The sequence below is a fragment of the Seriola aureovittata genome, chromosome 1 (genome assembly GCF_021018895.1).
Source record: "Seriola aureovittata isolate HTS-2021-v1 ecotype China chromosome 1, ASM2101889v1, whole genome shotgun sequence".
Lineage (NCBI taxonomy): Eukaryota > Metazoa > Chordata > Actinopteri > Carangiformes > Carangidae > Seriola > Seriola aureovittata.
This window is the reverse complement of record NC_079364.1, coordinates 14,707,670-14,723,594: the sequence shown is the minus strand read 5'-3', so window position 1 is coordinate 14,723,594 and position 15,925 is coordinate 14,707,670. Positions and strand designations below refer to the sequence as shown.

Sequence of the window (15,925 nt, the reverse complement as noted above, 5' to 3'; positions counted from 1 at the left end):
AATATGCTGTAATAAACCTTAGGTTGTTATACTATGACTGGGTGCTTTGTGTATCGCTTCATTATTGTTCTTTAATGATACTTTTGTGTTTAAATTCCATGGCGAATATTTTATCTGTTACACAGCACATTGTCCAGTCTGGAATAACACGCTGAATGTTGAAAAGCATAGAAGCAAAGAGGAACAATCACAGACTTGTAGACATAGTTGGAATACACCAGTTCAACACTTTTTTCCTCTTCCATATTAAGATTAACTCATGTGTCCACTTACGGTGTGTGTCAGCAGGCTCACAGCACCCGTTACAGATAGTTGAGCTCTGGCAAGCATGACACCACAGCGGCGGTTAAGAGGGCAGTTTCACTCGCTGTGTTTGTTTCCAGATGTGGCTTGAAAAATCAGCAGGCCAACCATTAACTGAGGGTAGACAGCTGCAGCTGCTGGATAATGGATTGCGCCTCTTCTCTTTTTAAAACTGTGGACTGCTTCTAATGACTCAAATCTGCTTATCTGCTCTTTAATCAGAAATACATCAAAACTAATACCAATATGCTTAAAAACAATATTCTAATTAAGCAAGCAACACATACAAAAATCTATCTGGTGTGTTTATACTGTAGATATAGATTTAGCCTATAGATTAATGGCTCAAATATCTTCTGACTGCTGTGCCTTTTTTTGTTGTGTTTTACCTTTTCTGACCTCCTCCTCTCTAATTCACTCTGTCAGTCTTTCTTGTAGCGTGCCTGTCCATTCATCTCAGGTCTATCTATTCTTCACTCTGTCTGACTACCCGCTTGTCTTAATACTGGCAGGCTGACCTTTGTGCTTCCCCTTCCTCTCCCTCTTGTCGCTGCCTGTCTGCGGAGTGGAGCTGGCCGATGCCTTGCCCTTTTTGGCTGAGCGAGGCGGCTGCGTGTCCGCTGTCACCTTCACCTCCTCCTGTTCAGCTTCTTGCACTAAACACAGGGATGCAGGTGACCAGCAGCACATGCAGGATTAGCAGGGAGGATGGAGAGAAAAGGTGGGGAGAAAATGGAAAAGACGGTTCAGATCAATTGAATATACACTGACAAAGGAAAAAAAATTAGGAATATTATGTGTAGCAGATAAGAAAATGAAATGTCAGTGTATCATGGTTTAAACTGGACAAAGCTGTTATTTTTCTTTCTGATAGGTCAGGCAATTTATAATGTATTTTATCAAGTCTCTGGACTGGAATAATAAAATTTCAATATAAATCTATAAATGTTAGGACCAAAAATTGTCAAAAAGTCAATAAAATAATCTCTCTCTCTAAAACTCAATCAAATGTTACAATATGTATTCCTAGTGTAGTATTACACTGCAGATATGGTTTTTAAAATGTATTTCTATCACAAAAAAATGTAATTAAGTATAACAGATACATTTTTATTTAAAACATACTGTGCATACGAGTAATATTAAGCTGCTATTCCGCGCCATGACAACATTCACGCTGGTTCAGATTGACTAAAAATAAAAAGAGCAACCACTTCCTGCTTGTGAATAGAGCGATATAGTGCTAACGGGTGAATAGAGCTCAGAAGATTTATTTCTGAATAACAAGGTTTTTATTTCCCTTCTTTCCATCTGAATATTAGCCTAGTGCAGCGTAACACTATGTCAATATATTTTCTCTTCTCTCTGTAGAAATGTAACAGTTCAGGGCCCAGAAAGGGGCCCTCAGAAATAGGGATTAGATGCTCCGGTCTCGGGTCTCTGAGTGCAAATAAGAAGATCTCATCGATCCCAGTCCTAACACGTAACACTGAGCGACTGCAATAGAATAGTTTTGTAATTCTTTCTTTTAATTTCCTTCTACAACGTGTAGTTGTTTAAGCTTTATGTGTTTGGTAATTGTGCCACTTGTAGTAAACAGTTAAACTGCATAAGAGTAAAATCTCTTTGGGCCCAAGAACAAATACTTACTCTAAATCAGAGAGACTAATCAAACAAAGCAGTCTGACATTTTTATTTGTTCAATCCATACTGTTTCATAAATCATCTGTTTGAGCCTTCTGAATCAACAGAGCAGTGTCAGTCGTATGTACCATGGTAGATGGTGCTGCTGTTGCTGCTGAGGTAGGATTCCACCAGCGGAGCCTGCTCCTCGCTCTGTCTGGTGCGACGAGTGCGAGATCTCCCGTCCACATTAGACTGGACCATCAGGGGCTCCTGCCTCTTCTTCTTCTGCTTCTGTTCGAGGAGCACTCGCTGTTGTGGAGGTTTTATATGTGTGTGTGTGAGTGTGTGTACATACACACAAACATTCCCACAAAGAAAGATAATAACAGCACAGTTTCAGCAAATGAAAGAAGTTAGACCCTCTTATTATACATTATAATAAGGAACGAATTAAGTTAAACCATGATGTGATTTCCTCACTGAGTGATTATGTGATAATTTAGCTGCTAATTGTTTAAGATCACCTCAGTAATGTTTAGTAAACCATGTAAGAGCTTCAAGGGGGCAACACTTTACAGCTTTATTCTCCTCTTTTTGTGAAAAACATAACTCCTTAAATATAATTGTTGCAGGAAACTTGTGTGTGATAATCTCTGATGTGGTTTTCTTGTAAGATATCTTCTCACTGTAGAGTGTTGGGTTTAAAAACAAGTGGTAATGGCACAGTCTCAGATAATTCTGTTACGCAAGGAGAACAATCTGAGGATGTGCTGTCCAAACCACTTTGACCTGAGGCTAGATATAGCTATTCATTTGGACTAACTGTCAGCTATATGCAAGTCTTCAAACCAGAGCTCATCAAATATTGAAGGTTTCTATTAGTGGAGAATTCAGACTGCAGAGCAGTGGAGCTCTACAGCATCTCTGCCAATACAGCGATGGCTAAAGGTACATTTACACAGTGCCGGGATTTGAAGATTGAGGCTTTGACCTCTGTGTAAAGCACTTAACATAAACTTTGTTATAAAAGGTTTGAAGTGCATAGCTAAGACCAAGCTTCTCTCCCCTTTTCTAACTGTTTTCTTACACACAATGAGATTACATCACACTGTACTGCTACTTTAAACCCCCCTGTGAGTCTCCAAGTCTTGTAAAGCTAGTTTAGGTGAATAACTGGGTTAAGAATGGTATTCTTCATCCATTTAAGCATGGACGACAAGCTGTTCAACTGTGTGTGAGACAGACCACTTGAAAAGACTTCACATTGACTAATTAGGAGAAACCTGCAGGAGCATTTGATGCAGCTCTGACTACAGAAGAGAACATGTGTTTTGAGTGTGGTACTCCATTCACATTATTCAGGTTAAAAGAAATAGCCAGGCAGCAGAAACAGCAGTTTTCACTATGCACAGAAAATAATTGAAAATGGATGACCTGCAGCCTGGGCGTGTTTGTTTTGTCTGTTGTTTACAACAAACAATGACAACAGTAGTGTCAGTGAGCAGAGTTTGCACCCACGCGGAAATCTAAGGGAGAGAGCTTAATGCTTGATCAAAATAAACACAGTGAGATGCCTGTCAGGGAGAGGAGGGCGAGGATGATGATGCTGTTATCTGTTTTTAACAAAACACTTGTTATAACTTTGATACCATTCTATATTACAGCCCACAATCTACAGTGTCATTTTGTTGTATGAACCAGGCACCAAAACAGTTACCGGTTCCTGCAGGCACAGAGAAAGAAAACAAGGAAGTAACTTTGGTAAAAAGGAGACACCACAGAATGATGAAAAAGTAATATAATAACATATGGATGAAGGTGGATCAAACTAAGCTAATATTTAATGAGGGATCTATTTCTTTTGATGACATGGTTAGAATAAGGTATATTGCCTGCAATATAGTGTATGGCTGTTTTATTTTGTGAACACCATCACTACCCTGACAAATACCCAGCGTTTACACAATATAAAACTATTTCCGCTTTCCTCTAAAATGCCCAGTTGATATTTATTTGTTCTCCATCATCTGGTTTTCTTCCTCCACATTTACACATTCCACATTTACATTTAAATACCAGGAGCAATTTGATTTTATTAGTACCTTATTATATATTGTACCTTATACACTGTAAATAGCAATAGATAGGAGCCGTAGATAGCAATCTATTTTAATTTTCATCCGTTGGACCAATGACAATATATGGTACCAATATAGTAATCTCCTTAATTAAGGTTATTACAATGTCTAATAATAAAAAATAAAAGCACTGCTAACCATTAGGGTTAAAAAAAATATATTTATAATGTTGTGGTTAATACTGCTTTGATTTATCTTTTGTGCATGTGCACTGATTTTCTGAGCTTAAGTCTTGCAGAGCGTTATACACATCCTCTCATCACAACACTGCAAAGATATAGCAAGTCCTACCTGTCCATTCCTGGAGCCATGATGGCGCAGTGGAAGTTTATGATCATGATAAAACTGCCCTGTCATAATTGATTTAGCCTGTGAGCGACTCTGCTGTTCTTCCTGCAGTTCTGATAACAAAGACCTACCTGTCTGTCCAGCTTCTGCTGTCGGAGGTTGGTCCCCTCGTCATCTAAAGTGCTTCAAAGAGAAGAGCAGAGAAAGGGGAGAGAATGGTGTTAAAGCTATTTAAGATGTTCATTGTACAATACTGACATTTTCCAAACTGTTTTCATTAATTCACTTACTACTGCAACAGCAGGTTAAACACTGTATTTCAACTTCATTGCCATAATATGTATGATAATGAAGCTTGTGGACTCCAGGAAACAGTGCATTTGTTTCTGCTGCAAGACATTTTGTTTTCACATTGAGACCTAACTACTCCACACTGAAAATGGATGGGGTCATAATTCCCTGGAAAACAAAAACTAAATCTAATAATTCAATAAAAACAACTGGCAAGAAGGCACTACAAGCCAAGAGTGACTGGAGGCGCATGTGCAGAGCTCCTCGCCTGTTTCAACAGAGATTAAGTTAAACTGCAGAGAACAACAGTGTCACTGTTATTCTTTGAATCCATGGCTCACACTTGAGGACTCCTAAGTAACTGTATGAGTGAACATATGGACAGCAGCGTCTGTCACAAGCGAAGTAGAGACAAAGGTTCTAAGGACAGTGGGTGTCATATGCTCTACAGACTCTAACGTCCTATGAGGCATATTTATGATTTTGGACTATATAAATAAAATTCACAACTCCACTTGACCTGACCTGACATTCCTTCTCATAGAGGATCGAATGTTCACCCACTGTTGCCAGAAAGATAGCTGTTAAATTTCATACTTCCTTCCTTTGCTTTAAACAGCACTTCGTCTTCTCAGCTTCACAATGGCCTCAGTTTTTTTTTTTTACAGTGGAAAAGATATCAAAATACAGATGTTCTTCACCTACACACTTCACCCTTAAAGAGAGAGGACTAGATAGATGAAAGAGACTTTGTGTGTTGTGTATCACAACAAACTACATGAAGCAACTTCATTGTTAGCGACAGTATTTAGCCTCTGAGTCCTACTAGTGCTTTCCACCAGGTTATCCTGTCAGTGTTGACAGATGCAATATTTTTTTTATCTTTTTATATCTCCCAAAACCATTCTTGTGTCCTCTCCAGCAAACTTAACATCTGATGCAAAGCAAAGACAATACAAGGATAAAATGAGGATTCATTGCAAGAATACCACTGCGGGCAGCACAGTGCACAACGGACTGCACAATATCAAGCACACATCCGATCTCAGCCTGTAAAAAGATTCTCTGAGCAGATTGTTCTAATGCAACTGGGTAATATCTCCCTCTACAAGAACACCAGTATTGACTTGAACATTATTTGATTTGGTGGTGCCCTGCACCCAGACATAATGTCACTGGCCTAAGCAAATGCCTTGTGGTCACTGTAGCACAAGCAATGTTGGTACAATGAATAAATGATTTCAGCTAGTTGGCCACTGTTTCTCTCTCCACCGCAAAATACTAAGTGCCTAAGTGCCTCTTAAAGCACATATACAAACACACATCAACATATGTAGTTTTTTCAGTTCAGCCTTCTTGATGTGATCATTTATAAACAAACAAACATAAATGGTTGTATAGTGACTAAATATAATATATTATAGTATATAATAATATAGTATAATAACCACTTTCAGAACATGTAGTCACCTCGCATTGTTTGTAGTGGAAAGAGTATTAAGCAAATGTTGTGCCATATAAAGGCAGGGATGCAGCTATTTATTCATTTGTTATTTTCACTAATTAATTAATTAACTGTTTGCACTGTTTGCAGTAAAACTAGTGGGAAATGCCCATCACATTAAAACTTTGCTTTGTCTGACCGACAATCATAAAATCTAAACAGATATTGAGATAAAACGGGTAAAATCTTACATTTAAAAGTATTTGATATTTTAAAATCATGTATTACATAAAGGAGTAATCAAAAATAAAGACACTGATTAATATTCTTTTGAGTGAACTAATCAGTATATTGACAAATGTTCCACAGGTATATGAAATTTCTGCTCAGGTGCTGCTGGATGTATGATGAAAGCATCGTTACACCAGAATAATTAGGTAATTTCCCACTTCCTGACTTTCAGAAAGGACTTTCAGGTATTCTCATTTTTAGCAGGTACTTGAAATTACACTCATGTTGATTTAAATTAGAAAATTAGCACTAAGGTGGCCATTGACTGTACCCTCCCTCTTTCAGTTTCCACTGATTTAACAGATTCATTTACAGTGACCATTAATATACCTGTGGTGTGATGGTGTGGGAGTTTGTACATCTGTCTGTTTCTTTAGTTGTGCATAAGTGAAACTAATCTAGTGTGAATGACTATAGATCAAGCACAGCAAAATGACAACAAATCAAATTATGAATGTATTTGTAATAACCTCTCTTCCACAAACGAAGTTATAATTTGATAGATGCCACAGTTAAATGTCGTCTCCATGCCGACAACAGCACTTCATTTCCACATTTGACTTTTTCTTGTATTTGTGTTATTATGCAACGTTATTATTTTTCTAAGTGATAGAACCAAACCAGATTTTTGAATCATAGCTTTTTGACATTAAACACATTTCATGTAGTATAAGCATCAGGCATTGGTGAACCTGCTGCTGCTAGCAGAATTTTCCTGAAGCCACTGCACTGCCTTTTGCTCTTCTCTGCAACAAACTGCATTTACTAAAAGGTGAATAGATTAATCACTCATTCACAAAAGAACAGTGTATTTATCCACCACCAGGGATTGGCTGGTTGCTCTCTTGTTTCCACTTTGCATCCAGTCCTCCGTTTTCACCGCCAGAGCTTTTAATCACTGGCGACAGACTCACTGATTGTTCCTTCAGCCCCTGTGGCCGAGCATCTCAGAGACCCCTGAGAAACCTCAATGGTTCCTAATTAGAGGGCAATGAGAGATTTCCTCCAGAAGAGTTGGAGAGAATGAGCCAAAGCAGAAGAGAGAAGGAGGAAAGATGGATAGTACGAGTTGTCTGCTGATGTATGAGGAGTGCAGCAGTCTTAAATATGACTGAAATTGCTTTGTTTGATAAACATTAAGATTTTTTTTAACATGTAAATGCAGATTGTTTTTCCTTACACTGCTTATTCCATTTCATTCATTCTGCCGTCTAAAGGATATCGTTTCACTATGTGCAGCGTAGGATGCATATTCTTAATAATTCTTATTTTAAAAGCCATGTTTTACTCTCAACAATTAAAAACCTGTCATGCATAAAGATGTAAAATGAATGTTACATCCAAGGGATAAAAGCCCATACCGGTGTCTGTATATATTTATATTATCAGTTTTGTTGTATGCTATCTAATAATTGCAGGGCTGACAATTAAAACAGAATTAAAAGCAGAATGCATTTCCAACGTTATATTTGTTATAATGTTACATTCTGTTACTTGTCAATTTGTTATGTGTCAGCTTCAGCTTAATGGCGACTGCGGCAAATCTCTTTATTTACCATTATTTCTCAGTGGTGCATGATAAATAAAGCAGGTGCTTTGTCAACATGCTTGATGAGCATTTTTATTCTCCTATGTCAAAAGCCAGAAAGTAACAGTGACAGTCAGTCCAGCATGTAAAATTAGTTAATGAATAATCAGTCTACCTGTATCTCTGCACTGCTGACTCTAGTTTGATGACAAGGGCCCATACAGATGCAATAAAAAAGTATTTACCTCCCACTCTCTGTCAGACATACAGACAAACAAAGCACTCCATGCCTGCAATCAGAGTAATCAAGTGTGCGAATACGCATCAGAAAGGAATATAATGCCACAAACAGAGCTGTTCCAATGGAGGTCAAACAGCTCATTATCGTGGAGAGTCTCTGGTCACTCTTGTCCTGCAACACACTGATGGTGACGTTTGCAGGAAGCCTTAATTTCTGTTAAAGGAACATAGTTATTTACTGTAACACAGTGCAGCTGAAAACTTTGTATAATGACCAGGTATAACACTAACAAACTGAATTCCATCAACCATGACACACGAAACTTTCCAAATGAAGCCTGCTAATCTCTAAAACTTAGATTGTTTTGAGAAGTTCTCAACACTCATGAAACAACACGGTGCAAGATGATCAAAAACATCAAATGTGAAAGTTAAAGTCTCTGCACTGAGGTCAAACACAAACATGAGCAACCATAGGTCATTTGTCCCTACCCATGGATACGACCCATGCAGTGTGCCAGAGGCAGGTGTACCGGACCTTATAATAATAAATAATAAATAATAATAAAGATACATTTAAGGTTGGGTAAAGGTCACGGTTTGGTAAGGTTAAGACAAGATTATGGTTTGGGCTAAAATAAGTGCTTTCCTTAAGTTAGAGGACCTTTGTCGTCATGGTTACAACACTAAACATGCGGTTAGGGTTCCGAAATGGTAAGGATAAAAGAAAATCGCTGACATTCAGTTTCACATAGGAAATGAACAGCAGTCTCCTGTGTGAAAATCCTGTGTTTTGTCAGCCACCAACCTAACGAACACTGTTGCTCTTTATCGGTCACCTGAATTGTAAAATTGAAAATGTATGTGTAAAGTAATATTTCTAACATTATGAAAGCAGAAAATAAACCATTTGTAAAGATCAAGATTTTGACGTAAATCTTTAGTTGTGCTGTCACATAGCCACTATATTTAGAGTAAATTGTACTTTGGAGAATGTCAGGTTCAAGATAGCACTACTTACAATGATGCTGCGAAATTTTCCTATAAGAAATTGTAAATTGCAAATTTCATCTTGTTCATTATTTAAAAAAAAAAAACTTGAAACATTTAAAATGTTGATTTGCTTTACAAAAATAGCAGATTTCCCATTAACTCAGTGAGCCACAAGTAACTTTGGCACAGCTGGGTGGAGGAGAGGGATTTGACAATTACCAGTCACTGAAACTCTGCTTCACACCTTTAAAATAAAATTTATATGCATCACTGGGTTTTATATGTGTGACAGTCTTTGGCTGATGATTTTGCAGCAGCACCTGGCAACACTGGAGGACAATCCAATACACACACAGAGACACATTCAATTTTCATTTGCATGGTGAATTTGCATGTCCCAGAGACGTGGAGAAGAACTACTGTGCAAGTACAACTGCTGTTTCTTAGTGGATTTCTGTGTTTGTGACACGTCTCCTTCATTTTGTTCATTTCTGTGAATGCATGCACTGTATATCTCTAATGAGATAAGAGAGCTACACAGTGCAGCTGTCTCCTCCAACTCTGCACAGAGGCCCATGCATTTTTTTTAATGGCAGATTCACGGGATGAGAAAAACTGCTCATTGAAAAACCAGCAATCTCTCTGCCCCCACCCTCTCACTGACACTCAAATGGCATACTTCAAGAGATAACTCTTGGGTTTTCCAGAAGTTTAAACTAAAATCAACACAGATCACTTACTGCTGTCGTCCTGATGCAGTCTCATTCTGAAATTCATGAACTGCCACTGTAACTTATAGCAACCACGAGCGAGCCAATGGCATCAAAGTAAGCAGGGAAACCATGGCAATGGGAGTGTTCAATCAGAGGAAAGAGCCAGCAGCATCAGTACTGCACTTGGTATACAACAAGAGACTAAAAGCTCATTAACGCGCCAATTGTTTCTTTATTTACAAAAACAGTCAGTTGCCACAGATGGTGGGAGTACATTCTCAACATGAAGCAATAAAGATCATTTTGCAGCATGCATGCAGACGTGCATATAAAATACACAGATTCACCCACAGAGGCAGGAACTTCCACTGTGACTTTAAAGAGAAACAAACGGAAATATGTACTGATATGAGTGTTTTCCTACAGCCTTCATTCATAACGACATCTCAAAGAAACTATTTTGAATCCAATCAAACAGTACTGAATCAAATTATGGTCAGTTTCAAACACTAACAGTTTAATAATGATGAGGAAAGATAATCTTTTTCTCGGTGAGAACCAAATTGAGATCCTAAGTAGTTTATGCAGCTGAAATTCTGGGATACACTTTTGCATTATTTAATTTTTTCTCGTAATACTCCTTAAAAAAGACCCTCAGTCTAAAATATAGATGTGTATGAGCTGAATTTTTCCATATTCATAGTAACAAAGACCAAATTCCATGATTACATATTGTTTGCTTTTATTGTGCCAATTCAGTGTTGTCGTTATCAGTCTGATCTCCTTGACACTCAGACAACTGAACACTCGCTCAGATACACACACACACACACACACACACACACACACACACACACACACGCACACACACACGCACACACTGCTTCAAAAGATGAACACTGTGCCCTTTCCTGTGTTCTCAGGAATGTGGTACAGTACCTGTAGGGAATCCAGTCGGAGGAGTGCTTGGAGCTCATTCTGTATCAATCACTCTGCCTGCTGCTGCCTAACTGCGAGGCTAATGGCCTGCAACAGCACCAGTGCAAGTGGCTACGGGGTCTGAGGACAGCGATCACAGCCAGAGAGCCCACATCGCCTGTTCATCCTCTGCACACAGCCCTTATATCCCCAGCCTGCCTGTGTTTCTTCGTAATGTCCTCTGGCTGTGGGGCAGCGGATGACTAACAATCCAGACAGATAGTCGCACTCCTCAGTCATGCACACTGAGCACATGAAATAGCCGTTTTCTTCTCTTCCATGTGTACGCTTTCAGTCAATGCCTCTCCTCTTCTCTTCTCCCCATCCACCGTCTCTGCTCCTGCTCTGCGCTGGCTCTGTAGGCTCTATCTAAATCTCCCTCCGTTTCTTGCCCTTTAAATCCCCCCTCCCTTCCTTCTTCTCTGTCAAAATCTCGCTCTCTACCTCTTAGCTCAATCTATCTCTCATTATCTCTCGTGCAGCATCACCTACAGCAGCACTGAGTGCAAAGCCTTAAGCAAAAAAAAAGGAAAAAAGGTTATAGAGAATCCCCTTTGTCTTGCCTCTTTGATATTCCTTCTATGCTATTTCTGTTTAGTGCCACCCCCCTTTCTCTGCTGCAATCATACACACATGCTCTCTCTCTCTCACTCTCTCCCTCTCGCTTTTTGACACTTTCTGCATCCTTCTTGTACGCTGTCTGTGCTGCATGAGGCATGTAAAGCAGGGACTCAGATGTGTTTTCTCGACCATAATTTATTATTCTCTCAAAGTGAGAGGCATTAGCATATGACTGTGCAGAGTAGTGTTAACAGCCTTTAATTCAACACTCTCTACAGCCAGACAAAGGCACCCTGTGATAGTGCCACAGCTCTGAACCTCTCTCACACACATCTGCTTCCGCCCTCCTTCTGCCGCCCCTCACTGTCACCACACAAACACACATCACTCACTGTGTTCTCAGGGTTATTCAGGAGTCCATCTTTAGACAGTTATACCAAGCGGCTTCCATGTAAAACTGCTGAGTTTACAAGCAATTTGATTCATGTCAACTCTATCAACATGCAAGTATCTATAGCTGTAAGCGTGTGATCCACGCACGTACTGATTTTAAGAAAGTGAAATCATCTGAAACAATTCTGAAAATCATTTGAGGAGGAAAATCTATTACTTATGGGTACAGATGAAAGCGTCTTGCCATCTACCGCCTCCCTGCAAAACAGCCTCAGGCAAAAGCTTGTATTTGCTGGATTTCATCATCTATGTGTGTTGCACCAATTCCTGAGTAATAGTCACATGGATTTAGGACATTCAATGCACCAAACCACTCTGAGATACACAAATGCAATCAAGTGTGAGCTCGCACACACACACACACACACACACACACACACACACACACACACACACACACACACACACACGCTTGCTAAGGTGTTTGTTATGTGTTGAAGTTTACGGTGTCAAGTTCATCCTCCCAAGGTCAGAACTCATATGATGTACTGATCAGATTAGACACACTGTGTTACATGATCAAGATGTAAACATAGCATTCAGCATTGTGCAGAAAATCTTATTCAAGCAAAGACGATTCACAACAGTGGAGTTGCTATTAAGGGCATTCAAGCATCCTCTATCCATTATTTATTGAACGCCTAAAAACAAGCGTCTCTATGATAGAGTTCAGTGGGAGACTGCCAAAGTAAACAAGGAAGAAAAGCCAACAGAGAAATAAAGACATTTCTGTCTCAGTAACATGAAGTCCATGACAAAAATATTTATTCTAAGTTAGAGATTTATGTGTTAAAAATAACAAAACAAGCCAAAGCTAACAGAATGTTAGATATCTACAGTGCTGGGCTTGTTACTAAAATATAAATTCTGGTCACACACACTCACTATTAGTTCTAAAGATGTATCACTTTAATTTCTTACCTTATATTATAATATGTTGTATTTTACACAAGGCAAAAAGGTGATATCAATCAAGAGTCAGAGATTTTGAGGGGATTTCAAAATACGTCACTTTAAAATTTCTTCGCGCAAAACCTCCTGTTAAGGGATGCTGACAATTAGATTGAAATGAAAAGCAACTCTTTTCCTCAGGTAAACTGCTAAATATACTGTATAGTCCATCCATTAATATATGTAAGCAGTACCAGAAGTTGATTTTACCCTCCTCCGGAACTGACAGCATCAGCGCCGACTGCAACTGCTTTACTGAAAACATAATGAAACATCGATTGCATTCTCTAATGGTATGGCCTTTCAAAAATGTCAGGCCACAAAGGTGTTTTGTTTTCACTCAAACAGACAGAAAGTGTTGACAGAGCGAACGACAGTAAAATAAATCGGCTTTCATAAAATCTCCAAACAGATCGATCCCTCATACAGTGCCTAACCCACCATGTCGCAGACCACCATTGATGTTTCAACAAAATAAAGTCCTGGGCAGTCAACTTTTTTTTTAAGACGATTGAGAGTATAATGGGCATTTGTTTTTTTTAATCTGGGTAGTGCACTGGTAAGTTATTTAATAAAAGACGTTTTGTTAGTCTGCTCTGTAAAAAGAAGAGTTAAATCTGACTGTGTTAAATTACTGAGAAACATGTTGACAACAGTTTGTATTTTACTGAAGTGGGCAGTAAAGTCAGATGTCCCTCCTACACAGCTCTGCTGCTGTTTCTTCTGCAAAGTATAGAACGATAATTCATCCACTACACAAGAAAAATCCTGGTCTTCCCCCATCAAAATCAGAAGCACTGAAAGAGAGACTGCAGTTTTTGTAACACAACTTAGGTGACTGGATCTTTTTTTTATTTCTATTTTTTTTTTTATCTTTCCTATAATGCAACTTCCATTGTGATGAGCAAAGAGAATCTGCTAAAGAAAAACAACCTGCATCATCAATCCTCTTGCTGCAATTTGGGAAACAGCATGGCACAGTAATAAGGGGGACATCTTGTCTAACTAAAGTCCCCTTGTCAACAAGCATCAACTCTGCCTATGCCCTTGAGCAAGGCACTGACTCTCTATCCCCTCTGACTGCCATATGAAGTAGCAAAAGATAACATAATTCTAGTCAGAGAGTACGAGTGTACGACTGTGACAAATGGAAGTTACTAAGGATTGGTTGTAAGACAAATGTAGATGTGGCTTCTAAATCACTCTGTGCTCCTCATCAGCTGCTGTGATGAAAGTGGAGGTAAATGGAACAAGCCACTCCACCGAGGAACAGGTGTAAGCACAGCACCCTGCTAAATATTTGATGCTGAAGCGAGGACTTTGAAGTTTGGTTTTGGACATGAGAGAGTTAGAAGTGAGAGGCAGACTGACTTTCATATAATTTTGTTAAGACAGAAGTGTATTCGCTCTCCTACTAGACATAGCAAACAAAGTGTTGTCCTTCTTTTTTCCCCTCTGGCTTTGTAGCCATTACAACATTAAACAGCTAATGATAAGATCTTCTTGACAAATTCAATTTTTCCAGTCCAGAATTTGTACAGTTTTCCCAGAGGCATTTTATTGTTAGTAACAGGAGGCAGTATTAGTAATTATAATAATGGTTCTGGCACAGAGGGTACACACTGATGTGAAAATGGATCTCTGGCTTGTGTCTGCCTGTCTTAGTCAGACTGGCTGAAACGCAGCTGCAGAGCACAAGGCCTTAATAATAAAGCAGCCTGATCAGTCATGCAGGGCATGTGCCAACTGATGAGTGACATTTACCTCTGTATTAGTCTGTGTGTTGAATATTTGTATGTTTCTTTTTTTCTTTTTAATCACATAAATTAACCAAAGTCCATGTTGTTACATGGACACCTCCATCTCACAAGCCTCGCCTCCAAATCCTACGCCAGTAATGAGGCCATTTTCAACATGTTTCAATATGTTTTTCTGTCGATATTACTTGTACTTTGGCACTATATATAATAAGTTTGGCTCATTATGTTTCGTAACTAGTAACTATACAGTAACTATTTCTTGTCATGTCTGAGGCAGCCTGTAATAAAGTTGTAGCTTTCTGTGAATTGAGGAAAGGTTGGTCTTCCTCCTAAAAATAGGTCGTTCATCATTGCAATTTGCACCCCCAGCTTCACAGACGTCAGAAATATTAATAGTGCATGAGCAGCTCTACTCATCTTGTAAAGTTCAAAATGTACAAGTTTGCTCCTAATATTTTACCACATAAGAACTAACAAGGTGGGGGCGTCGAGTAGCTCGGAGAGGCTATAAGTCCTCGCTGCAGTTGGCCCCGGTTCAAGTCCCGCCTTGGACGGCCCTTTGCTGCATGTCATTCCCCCTCTCTTGGTTTCCCCATTTCCTGTCCCTCTCTACTGCACTATCAATAAAGGCACAAAAAGCCCGAAAAAAAAAAAAAAAAAAAGAACTAACAAGGTGGTGAATACCAGTGGTGAAGTTACAGTGATGCACTCATCAGTTTCTTTTTCTTTTTTAACCACCTTATCACCAAAACTGCGCTGCACAATACCCAACTTTATGAGCCTGAACAATGCACCATTAATAACAAGCACTATGTGAATTTGTGAAGGAAGTTGTGACAAATAAACTGGTTGTATCGTTCAGATTCAGGCAAGGGAAAGCTACATCTGGAGAAACCTTGAAATGGGAACTCTTATGACGTATTCAGCCTTGAAATGCGGACTTTGAAAGAGGCAATTAGGACGCAGCTAAGGAGTGAGTCACTGAGTTGATCCACATTATGCCACTTCACACACGGGAGTGTGCTGCACTTCAGAGAGACTGGAGGCGAGCCAAGGGATCCTGTCAGCAATACGTTGGTGTAAGCCAGAAGGGCCCTGTCTGCATCAGGATTAAGATGGATAGTGTTTAATAACGCTCACCTGTTTAAGTATGCATATACAAAACAGATGAGTATTAGAGGAATGAAAGGGTGACAACTGATATCAGATGGTGCAACTTGTGCGTCAGTGCAACTTGACTTTGGAAGCAAATAAAGGTTCTTGGAAGCTCAGATGTTCTTAACTGCACAGACGTCTTGGTTACTTCAAAGCCTGTCAAGTACTGTGAGTAATGGGCAACTGCCAGAGCACTACACAAACTGATCTTT

At 39.2% G+C, this 15,925-nt stretch overlaps 1 protein-coding gene across 3 annotated transcripts in view; it reads right to left on the bottom strand.

The window, feature by feature from the left end:
- tub (TUB bipartite transcription factor) overlaps positions 1 to 15,925 on the bottom strand; it is a 38,048-nt gene that overhangs the window by 8,285 nt on the left and 13,838 nt on the right. For 2 of the 3 annotated variants that reach the window (XM_056381773.1, XM_056381781.1), the window contains exons 2-4: positions 4,487 to 4,538; positions 2,076 to 2,238; positions 822 to 959 (exon numbers count right to left, since the gene is read on the bottom strand). In XM_056381773.1, coding sequence (XP_056237748.1) covers positions 822 to 959; positions 2,076 to 2,238; positions 4,487 to 4,538 — 353 coding nt within the window. Of the gene's footprint in view, positions 1 to 821; positions 960 to 2,075; positions 2,239 to 4,486; positions 4,539 to 10,794; positions 11,396 to 15,925 lie in introns of those variants that run through there. The other variant, XM_056381788.1, reaches the window with a different exon arrangement.